Source organism: Hypanus sabinus, chromosome 17, assembly GCF_030144855.1.
Source record: "Hypanus sabinus isolate sHypSab1 chromosome 17, sHypSab1.hap1, whole genome shotgun sequence".
Classification (NCBI taxonomy): Eukaryota; Metazoa; Chordata; class Chondrichthyes; order Myliobatiformes; family Dasyatidae; genus Hypanus; species Hypanus sabinus.
The window spans coordinates 39582616-39594142 of record NC_082722.1 but is presented as its reverse complement, the minus strand read 5'-3'; the positions used below and the strand labels follow the sequence as shown (position 1 = coordinate 39594142).

At 37.1% G+C, this 11527-nt stretch overlaps 1 protein-coding gene across 1 annotated transcript in view; it reads right to left on the bottom strand.

The window, feature by feature from the left end:
• Window positions 1-793: 793 nt before the first annotated feature.
• LOC132406843 (nuclear receptor coactivator 5-like) overlaps window positions 794-11527 on the bottom strand; it is a 20942-nt gene continuing 10208 nt past the window's right edge. Inside the window, exons 5-10 of the mRNA XM_059992893.1 lie at window positions 8026-8152; window positions 6613-6812; window positions 4760-5041; window positions 3904-3969; window positions 3441-3632; window positions 794-1692 (exon numbers count right to left, since the gene is read on the bottom strand). Coding sequence (XP_059848876.1) covers window positions 1652-1692; window positions 3441-3632; window positions 3904-3969; window positions 4760-5041; window positions 6613-6812; window positions 8026-8152 — 908 coding nt within the window. The 3' untranslated portion in view covers window positions 794-1651. The remainder of the gene's footprint in view (window positions 1693-3440; window positions 3633-3903; window positions 3970-4759; window positions 5042-6612; window positions 6813-8025; window positions 8153-11527) is intronic.

The following is an 11527-nucleotide window of genomic DNA, read 5'->3' as shown; positions in this document are numbered from 1 at the left end:
CAATAATAATAACAGTGAGTTTTTAAAACCATTTTGTATAAACACAAATGGAGCATTTAATGAAACAGGGTTTCCCTTCCACCACCATCAATGCTGCCCTCACCCACATCTCCATTTCCCACACATCTGCCTTTCCGGCACAACATGGATAGGGTACTCCTTTGTCCTTACATACCACCCCACGTGCCCCCATATCCAGCACATCCACAATGGGATCCTCCCACTAATCACATCGTTCCTCCTTCCCCACTGTCTGATTCTCATAGGATTACTCCTTCCCCATTGATCTGCTCTTGGCATTTATTCCTGCAAACAGGACAAACCCTCCTCTTTGTCCCATGGTCCACTCGCTTCTCATCTGACTGCTTCTTCTTCAGCCTTTTAAATCTTCCACCTTCTCACTCTCTTGGTTTCACCTATTACCTGCCAGCTTGTACTCCTTCCCCTCCCACCCACCCACCTTCTTATTCCGGATTCTGCCCCATTTCTTTTGAGTCCTGAATGAGGGTCCTAATACAAAACTTCGACTGTTTATTTCTCTCCGTAGGTGCTGCCTGTCCTGCTGAGTTCCTCCAGCATTTTGCATGTGTTGCTGTATTAAATACTTAAGCATGTTTGCAACTTTAGAACTGAGGGGAAGAATTTAAAGGATCAACAAAATATTGTTTGTTAATAAAGTGCAAGTGCAAGAAAACAAGAACCAACAGCACTGGATTATAAAAAGCTTTTCTTCCTGCTTTAAATAAAACCTCAATGTGTGGCACCAAATAACTTACAGGTTTAAATAAAAGTATTAGGAAGAAAAAGTGGAACCTTTATTCCATTTAAATAATGATTTTTTTCTTCAGTTGTTACAAAAGACATCCCTTTAAAATAGTCTCACATTGTAACTCTGAAAACTCTGGTTTCTGAAATGGTTCTCTAGTTTCCCCTCTCCAGCAGCCCTTGAAAATAATTAGAAACTTCATTTAAGAGAGGTGTATTTCAATACATTAAATAAATTTAATTACTTTAATTGGAATCTACTGAACATATTGTTTCTCATCAAATTAATGCAGCACTGTTACAATGCTCAGTACAAAAAAGCAGTCAAGTGAACAGTTGTACAAATCTGGCCAAGATAATATTGTATGGTGATAGTTGATCAATTTACTTTCAAAGATATACTCACATGGAAGGAGTTTGTGTCCAAAGGCATTGGAGAGTACATTTTATGTCGCTATTTAAAAAAAATCACCATACAATAAAACCTTGCAAAAAGAGATTTTTAACAGAAGGGAAATTTTTGAACAAGCAATCCAACAAATGAAATAATAAACAACCATTGCAAAAGATACATTTATCAAAGGGATTTTCCCAACCTTTTCAAAACTGTTTATGGTGACGTCGATAAATTACAAAAAAAAATGGTCCTTGTACATGACATTGGCATACACCTTTAAAAGAAATTTGAACTTACAATGGGATTGTTCTAAAATGCTAAAATACTACAGTTTACAATTCACAGTCTGTGACTATTCATCAAAGTATCCCATGGTATTAGTACGGTATGGTGCTGTATACTTCTGGTGCTCTTCAAATAATGTTGTATTGAACATACAAACTCTATTCCAATGCAGTGTGCATTCCAATGCTTTCAAGTTGTTATTCTTTACTGCAACTGGAGTCTAGCACCTAATTTTAATGGATGACCTACAATAGAACAAAAATGGTGCAAATTACATTAAATCAGTGATTTTCATTTAATCATTAATATACAATTGCAATTTTTTGAGACCCAAGACTGATCCCTGTAGCATCTATGTCTTGCAATTGCTAAACAGAATATGATTACTGACAATCCTTTTAAACTGAACTCTTACTGTCACGGAATTTTCTTTAAACTTCTGGAATAATGCTTTCCACTAGATACCTATTGGTTTTCTGATCATAATTTCAACCTGTTTTTTTCATAGTCCTCTATCCATCCCAAAGAACCAATTTTATTTTAGAATTTTCCCCTGATTTCATTTCTAATTTTTTTCATTAATCTGATCATAGTCACATCTGTTTAACTACTAATTACAGTCTTTGGATTTGTATTTGCCTACAGCCTCTGTGTAACTTCAAAAAAAGCATTGAAAATTTGAAATATGGCTCTTGGCACATGAAGAAACATTCATGTAATATCTCACAATCACAAGTCATCTGATCCGTACCACAAACAAGATGGAGTGCAAACATAGAGATAGCTGGTGATGACTGTATAGGACTTCTTGTATCTAAAGTACTACATGTAGTTAAGGAAACAAACACTTGCATTGGAAACAATTCAGAGAAATTCACTGCATTGGTTTTGGGAATGAAGGCACTGTCTTAGGAAGGAGGTTTATTGGGCTGGGTTTATTCTTTTTGGAGTTCACAGAAACAAGACAAGATTGTGGGAATCTGATAAAGTAGATACTGAAAAGACACTTTCCTTTATGGAGGACATCAGAAAATCTAGAACTAAGCATGTAGATTTGGATAATGGGATATCCCACTTTAAAAAAAAATGTTGAGGAAGAACTTGTTCTCAGGAGATTTATGAATCTTCAGAATTCTTTACCCCAAGAGTAATAGTGCAGCCCAAGTCATTAAATTAAAAATCAAAGCAAACAGATTTTGAGATTAGTGGGAATTCAAAAGGTAAACGCGAACAGCAAGAAAATTGAGCTGAGGCCAAAATCAGGTCAGCCACAATCCTTTTCAATAGTAAGCACAACTGAGGGTTTGTTTGGCCTACTTCTGCTTCTCTTAATACTTTGTGAGGAATGCTAGCACATATAGCCAGATATTCATCACAAAACAATTTTCTTTTTGTAAGATCAATTGAGGACCGAGTTTTGGGTAGTAGAACACCTGGGATTTCTCCAGTGGTTTTTAAAGATGCCATGCCAGTATTTAGATGCTCAGCAGAGACAAGAGGAGACTGCTTTAAAAATCTCATCTGAATCTGCAGCTGTGCGGCATTAGCAGTACCACAACAGAGGCTCAAATTTATATTTATACATTTATATCCTCAAATTTCTGGAGTGGGATGTGGACCCAAAACCTTCTGATTCAGGCTAGTATGCCGCAAAATGAACTGCAAAACTGACTGCAAAAGGGCATTGGTAAAGGAGAGATTTCTTATAGAACTGTAGAAAGAGCTACATATTACAGAGGATATTGAAAAATACAAGAAATTTCACTGTTCCTGAATAAAATTAGCTTTTATTTAACATGCAACCATGAAAGTCATCTCTGCAATGCAAAGTTCAATAACCTGAGAAGTTGTGCTTAGAAAGAGAGATAACAAAGATGACGCATTTTGAGCTCATTTAAAACTTTTTTTTTTACCATTTTGCAGGCAACTGAGCATTACAAACTAATGAGTGGCAGACTGCTGAATGCATTAAGTTTTGGGGAAAAATGCTAACCTGGAGCAGGCAGAAGAGCCCTAATTGGACGATCACCCAAAAGAGGCGTTTTTTTCTGAGAAAGAGGAGCATGGCCCAAAAGGGGAGGCCTGACTGGTGTTGGAAGGAGGGGCTTGGGCTTGCTGGAAGTTTGTGAAACACTGCCTACGTCATAGTAACTCTCAGTTCCAGTAGCTTGTTGAACAAGAGATGCTGGAAAATAAAGAAAACAACTTTAAAGCATAAAAATAAGACATACACTTATTTAAAATTTTAACTGCTAAAATTCTACTTCCTATCATCATCTTATTTATTCACAATTCCTTTCTTTGTGCACAGACCTTTTTTTTGGAGTTACTGGCAGGACCTGAAGGCAAAAGGCCAGTAATTTTATTTATATGTGATAAACAGATAATTTATCACTTGAATAAAATTTTTGTTAGGGTAGAACACAATATTGAAATCTTGATCTTTGCTCATTTACCTTCATGTGGCCATTGATACGCTTCGGTTCTCTCTTCCTGATAGTTTTGCCAAGTATTGTTCACCTCTGTCAAGACAAATATATCAGATTAAGACAGTTACAACTTTAGAGTAATTTGATACCTGTACAGGTTAAAAAAAAGCACAAATCAAGCTCTAGATCACAAAGTATCACAAAGTAAATGGATTCCCCTGTGTTGCACTACAAAGTGTTTACACTCCGGCCCTGAGGCTACTTGTGATTAAACACTTCGGCACTGACTTCCAAAGATGACAAAACTGAATATTATTTGTGTTTCTATTTCCTGGTTTGTCTGGCTTTATTTTTTTTTTGACTGGTATTTTGGTCAAGCAAGTCTTTTTATTAACTAATTAAACATTCAAAATTTTACTTAACAAAACTATCAACTTTAGATGATTCTTGTACAAAATTAATGTCTTTGACCTGCATGAAAAACCAGATGTTTCATCCACAGCATTTCACCAATCTACCGTTCACAGCCATGCCTTCATGTACAGCAATCTTTTAAGCTGAATGTGTGTAATGAAACTGAATAAGGAGACTGGAACAATATAAATATTTAATGATATGCACCACAAAGACAGAGGAAGATTTTGAATCTTTTCATACATAAAAATGGAGAATCAGGCAAAAGAGAAGGCATGCAGTTATCCACGTGAGTCATCTATGGAATATTTCCATTAATGCCAAAATATTAAAAATAGAATAGTTTAAGGTAAGCCATCTTCAACATTAAAAACGCCCACAGTAAAAAACTAATTTAAAAAAAAAGGAAAACTGCTTCTTCAATTATTTCATCAAAATATCCCATGAAAACAGAAAATAATGAACTAACCAGCTTCAACATCCTCTTTCCGTTTGCTCAAGTACTCAATAACTGCTTGCAGCTCCTCAGCATAAAGATGTTTTCCATCACCAAGCAGAAATAGAAGATGTCGGATGGTGCTCGGCACAACATGACTTTCAGAGTAAGATTCACGATGAAGATAATCATCTGCCAAATTAGCTGCTTTGTGTGCAATTTCAAGTCGTTCTTTTTCCAAAGTTTCACCAAATATACGTTGATGTTCACGTGAAATCAGGTCCAAAGCGTCTTCCAAGGGCATATTACGATGTTCTGTTGAATAGAGGCAACTTTATTTTTGATCAAAGATCTTTCTCTTCAGCGTACTTGGTAATAATGCACAACTAAGTTTTCAAGAATAGACTCAGTTAGGTACAATTAACCACTTAACATGACACAGATCATAAGACTCTTACCTAATTGACCATTATCTCATTTGATAAACCTTGCATAAATTATTTTTGAATTTCAAATCATTCATTGTGTGACACTGACTAACCCCAAAGTCAGTTGGCTCTGAGCCATTTACAGAATCCATACATGGCCTGCAAAGTCACTTCACCTGCCTAACAACATTGAGCAAACGTTCAATGACCTGGAACCAAGTTCAACTGATTCATTAGCCTTGCAGTATTTGTGGTCTCCAGCTGAATAAGTTGCACCAACACAACAGTCAGCATTTGCCAAAACTGTAGCATGAAGTCAAGCAATCTCTTACATAGACACTACAACATGGAGATCTAGATTTCACTGCTACCTTGCTATTCCACAAATGCAATGATAAAGGTCTTTACTGATCAAGGTGAGAATATTTATTGTGAAATGTAGGTCTGCCTGTATCACTAATAAAATATTTCAAAAACTTTGCTACAATTATATGAAATTAAGGAAACTAAGAATTAGAATACAGACACTTCAATATTTCAATTTTTAGATATGATGTAAAATTTTAAACTATGATTGAAGTCAAATTCATCTTAATTAAAAAAATGTAAAAAACAGAATACTGACTGCCCTAACTTTGTATTTACATCCTTTTAGAGCTGCCCACTATGAACGTAGTAACTCAACAAATCAATTCACACTTATTTCTCAGGTAAAGTAAATTCCACTAAAATTTGCACCCTGTACCTGGAGAACAATTTCCCACCCTCAAAATAAAAATAAAATATCCAGCACCAATCTTAATTCCATCGTAAGGTAACCAAGTCATTTGACAGTGCACCAAACTCTGGTGACTTGTGACTTGCTAGTTGTGTGCATTTACACAAAAAAAATGCAAGGGATAGAGAATATTAGCTGCTTATGGATTTATAACATATCAGGTGATACTAATTTTCTGGCATTTAAACCCAGCATAGGAAAAGCAAGCTTGCGAATTTGGCTGGAGAACTGCTGTGAGGGTGCGGCACGTATAAGATGATCCACATTCCCCTCTATATCCCCACCACAATCATTTGAGTTTAGTTTAGTGCTTTGTTTATATCTGTGAGTCGTTTAAGTAATTTACTTACTAAAAATAATTATGGCATTCTAAAAATATATTAATTATTTAAATAATTTGTTTTGGATTACCTCTGCAGTTGGTCAAAATTTTTTTTTTTAATAAGCATAGCAGATGCACCATCGATAGCAAGCTCTGAGGCAATAGCTTTATGAGAAACTTTGCAACAAAGCCCTTTAAAAATATTGGCATGGACGCGACAATTGGATCAAGGGTAAAGCAATCCAGATCAAGAACATCAAGTCACATATGACAAGATTTCAATATAATTTGGTGGCATCACTGGCAATGTACATCTCATTAATGCTAAGTGCAATATTTATAGAAGCTGAAAATGTACCTTTGTGGCCAGCATACAAAATAATCACTGTGCAAGATGAAAGAGTCTGATGTTCTCCACTCACAACAACACAAAACGGGGAGCCTTCTTCACGAACATCTTTCAGTGCAGTATCAAGGGCCAACTCTAATTTAAGATATAACAAATCCACGAGAAGGCCCAGTTCTTGCACTCGTCGTCCTACTAGTTTAGCATAATCCCTTAAAAATGAAACAAATTAATATTTTCCGGTTAGCAGGTCAAACAATGTAATATTGTAGTCTGAAGATGCTATGACTTCTCACACACAAGGTTTGGAAAAGACAGGCATAATCTAATTTTTCACATTATAGATGCAAAAAAAGATAACTTTTGCACCTATGCAGAAATCTGGATCTTATTCTGTGACCAGCTAAAGAAAAACTGAGAATGAAGCAGCCGAGTTTTTAAAAAAAAGCAGAATTTATCAGTTGTGTTAAATAGACACAAAAATGGAACACCTGTGATAACAATCTTTGTACATCTTTAGATAAAAGCAGATTTCAAATTTCCACACAGGATATCTTTTACAATTTTGATCTTGTACGCTCGAAACTGGAAAAGATCAGGCTCTCAATTATGCTAACATTCTGCCACCCCACTATCCAATTCAAACCACAAAGCCTCTGGGAAACAAGGGAAGGAAAGAATCGAAATAAATTGAGCTTTGATTTATTTTAATACCTTAAAAGGCTGAAACAATGTATCAAGAATTCTACCCCTTAAAATGGCATGGTGATTTTATTTTGGTGCTCTAATGTTCTTACAATCTTAGAAACATATACGTGTGTGTGTGTGTATATTATATATATATAAAAAAATAGGGCGGCTAAGACTTTTGCACTACTGTTTTTGTCACCACAGAGTGTAAAACAATTTTGTAAACCTGGCGAGAGCAGGGGATGTTGGGCAAGGGTGGAGCACCAGGGGAGGGTTGTGGAACAGGTGGCAGAGTGCCGAGGGTGGGGGTTGGCACGAGTGCACACACCACGCGGGGTCATTTAATTCCAAACAATTGGTTTATTGATCATTACAGAATGCCTCTCTGGTACTTCCTGCTTCTTTCCCTCTCCCATCCATGATTCCCCTCTGAGTCCACAATAGAGACCCACATCAGAATCATGTTTATGGTCACTCATATATGTCATGAAATTTGTTTTTTTTTAAAAAACAGCAGCAGTACAGCGCAATACATAAAATCACTACAGTACTGTGCAATATGGAAATTTTTATGCATGCTCTTTTAGGTTATACAATTTGCTCTTAACATGCACATCAAGTTAGTTAAATAAACTGCAATCAAGCATGAACTGTTATGATGGGTTTGTAATCATTTTTGCCCTTCATCCAACAAAAATGTAAACAAAAGTAAAAAATATTCTGATAAAAAGTTACCCCTGTTGCTTGCTTAAGGCTATGACAACACAGTCAGCATGTTTTTCTTTATTGTAGTCATCTTCTAATTCTTTATAGAATTGTTGATAAAGCTCTTCTCTACGCCCATCATCTGGTCTGCAGGCTTCTTCAATGACCAAGAAAACACAATTACTTATTTTGAATGAGGGATTAAATCATTTTTTTCTCTATCCAACAATGCTCCAAGTATGCTTGCTTACCTCCTGGAGGGAAAAAATAAACTTAGCTTAAATTACTGCTGTAGTTAATAGTTTGTTAAATATTACCTTTGAATAAAGTGCTGCATTATTTGCTCAATTCAATTTCATACTTAAGTCATGAAAAATGTTTCTTCACTAACCTTTTTCAAGCAACTTTAAAGTAATGGTTAATTTCAAAACAATTTGCAATTCATCCGGTCATACATCCTAATGCATTTTCTTCCCAACACTGTCAAGAAGTTTTAATAGAAATACGTATTTAAAACTATGCATAGTCAACCTGAACTTATATTGTAATTACATGAACAAACCACCAGGTGGCTCAGTGCACAGCTTAACAAATCAAAAGTTTCAGAGTATCAGAACTTTATACAGGCACCTCTGCTATATCACCTTTCCATGTTAGAGAACACAGAACAAGCCCTTCTGACCCAATCAGCTGAACCACCCAATAACTCACTTACTTAAAACTAACTTAATCATAGGACAATTTACATTGATTAACCTACCAACCAGTAGATCTTTGAACTGGAGGAGGAAACCGGAGCACCCAGAGAAACCCACGCGCTCATGGGGAGAACATACAAACTTGTTACAAATGGCACCGGAATCAAACTCCAAATTCTGTTGCTATAATAGCGTTGTGCTAACCACCATGGTACCGCGGCAACCACCTGTATTGCTCTTTGCTTGGGTTTCATTTTTCTTTCAACTTCCATATTTTTGTTAATTTTAAATCATTTGCTTGAATTTCCTCAAATGAATTCTTCTCTAATTACTCACTCAAATCATTATTTCTAATTTTATTCACTTTGAATAGCCAACACTTGCATCTGCACATAACACTGTATATATTTCATATGCATGTGCTATCCAAGTATAGCCTTTTCATAGAAAAATAATTTTAAACAGCATGTAGTGGTGTATAGCTGCTGCATCTAGCTCCAGCAACTCAAGCTCAATTCCAATCTCCATTTTGTCCGAGTGGACTTTCACCTGTGACTGCTGGGGAAGTGATGTGAATATGGGAAGACCAGGTTAAGAGACTGGGTAAGTGAGCTAGCCTTGTCTGAAAAGGAGTCATTTAGCTCTTCATAAGGAGATACTGAAATAAGGAGGCCAAGCAATCTCAACCAATGGATAAAATGAGACCTGCACCCTACCACACTTAATCTTGACTGATAGTGGTGGGACAGTAAAAAGCCACCAGGAGACAGAGGAATTGACACATTCCAACTTCACTCCCACTCCTGCACCCAACTATTGTTTTGGTCAAGATGATTTACTTCATATGACATCAAGAACAGCTGAGAAAGCTGGATGAAGCTCAACTTTATGCCCCAAATAACAGCTCACATGCAGAACTCAAGACCTTCACTGCAGAGCTAGCCATGCCTCCAGCCAAGCTATTTCAGTGCAGTTACAACATTGTTACTGTGGAAGATTTCAGCCAACTGGGGTCAGGTGAATACTCTGCGAGACTACAGAATTGTGCTTAATGCCTGAATCAGCAGAAAATCCTGGTGCTGCCCTCTAGCCTGCTGCCGTAGACATAAGTATACCTGATGTTGGCCACTAGGTGTACATGGGTACGTCACAAGGTGATGTTACTTTTCATTCTAGCTTGCTTAGAGCAGTACCAAATATGGCAAAGTTGAACAAACCATACCCATTAGAATGGTTTTCTCTCCAGAGGGACTGCTCCCCGTGTCACATAAATAGCGTCTCCTAATGCATACCTGAGTCTGAGTCTTGTATGGGAAAGGAAATTCCCTAAGTTACCAACCCAACCAACTATTTGCTAAAGATCAAGAAAGAGTTGAATCCAGCCACTTACCACAAAAAAAATGAAAGGCGGCAGAACTATCAAGTAGTATTTATCCATAATTTTCTCAATACGCCCAGCTTAGCTTTTGCTGAACAACTCAGCTGACCTTATGATAGTCCCAAGTTCAAAAATGTCAGAGCTGAATTCCAGGAGAGAGGCAAGAGCAACTGCCTCTGACGTAAGAGCAGCACTTGACAAGTGTGGGATAAGAAGTCTCAACTCTGCATTCAACGTACATCAAGGCAAAAAAACACTATGGCCGAACTCATGTCTCGCATGAAAGTAGGTTTGGTTGTTGAATGTCCATTCTCTCAGCCTAACCACATGCTTCATTAATGGCTTCTTTTTCCATCACAAGGTCAGAACTGCAGACATACAGTGCAGATTGTGCATCTCCACAGCAATGATACAGTACATGCATTCTTGCGGCAAGAATTTTGGCAGGGGTTAAAAAGATGTTTGTGCCAGAAATGTACCAGTAAACTAACTTTATGTGAGTTTCCTCCAGGTGCTCAAGTTTCCTTTCATTGCAAAGATGTACAGGTTAGGGTTAGTAAGCTGTAAGCATGCTATGTTGGAGCTGGTAGTGTGGCAACACTTGGAAGACTGCTCAACACAATCCTTGCTTTGTTTTATTGGAAATGATGCATTTCACTCTATGTTTCAATGCACATGCGACAAATCAAGCTAATCTTTAATCTTGATCCCCGACATTCAATGGAAGTACCACCAATTCTACCCCCCCCACCAATATCCTGAAGGCCACCAGTACCACAGAAACAGGTCAGATGTTTGGGAACCTGGAGCAAACATCTCACTGTCTGACAACACAGGGTCTTTACACCATTTTAAGACTCAAGAAAAAGTCTAATGACACTCCCTAAAAGAGGTCAGCTCCAACAATTATAACCAACACCACCCAAAAGACAGTAGCCTGCTCAAACAAAAAATACAACCCACTCTAAACACTTATTCCTTTTTATAGAATGTGCCACATACACAATACACTGCTGTTACTTGTCCAGATGATTCTGAATGCACCACTTACAATAGCGGAAAAGCTTCTGACATGCGGGAATACAAACATATGCAGGCTCCCTTTCAAATGACACACTTCTCTGACTTCAATTCTTCATAATTGTTATCGACTAAAGAGTACTTCGGGCGTACCCTCCCCCGCCCCATATAAAAAACCATAGTGGTTCAAGGAACACAACTATCATAGTCTCAATGACAGTTAAGTCTTACTAGCAAAACCCAGATTCTGAGAGCAAAATAACTGAATTTCACCTGATCTCGCAAACCCTGAACTTGTATTCAAATCACTAAGTGAATCCAGCTTCTGCAATAGCACATCTTTCACCATAACAGGAATACAGTACTAGTACTTTGACCTAAGGTAATCATTTACCTCCAAGAATGTACCCTTGCAAATAAACCCATTACCACAAGC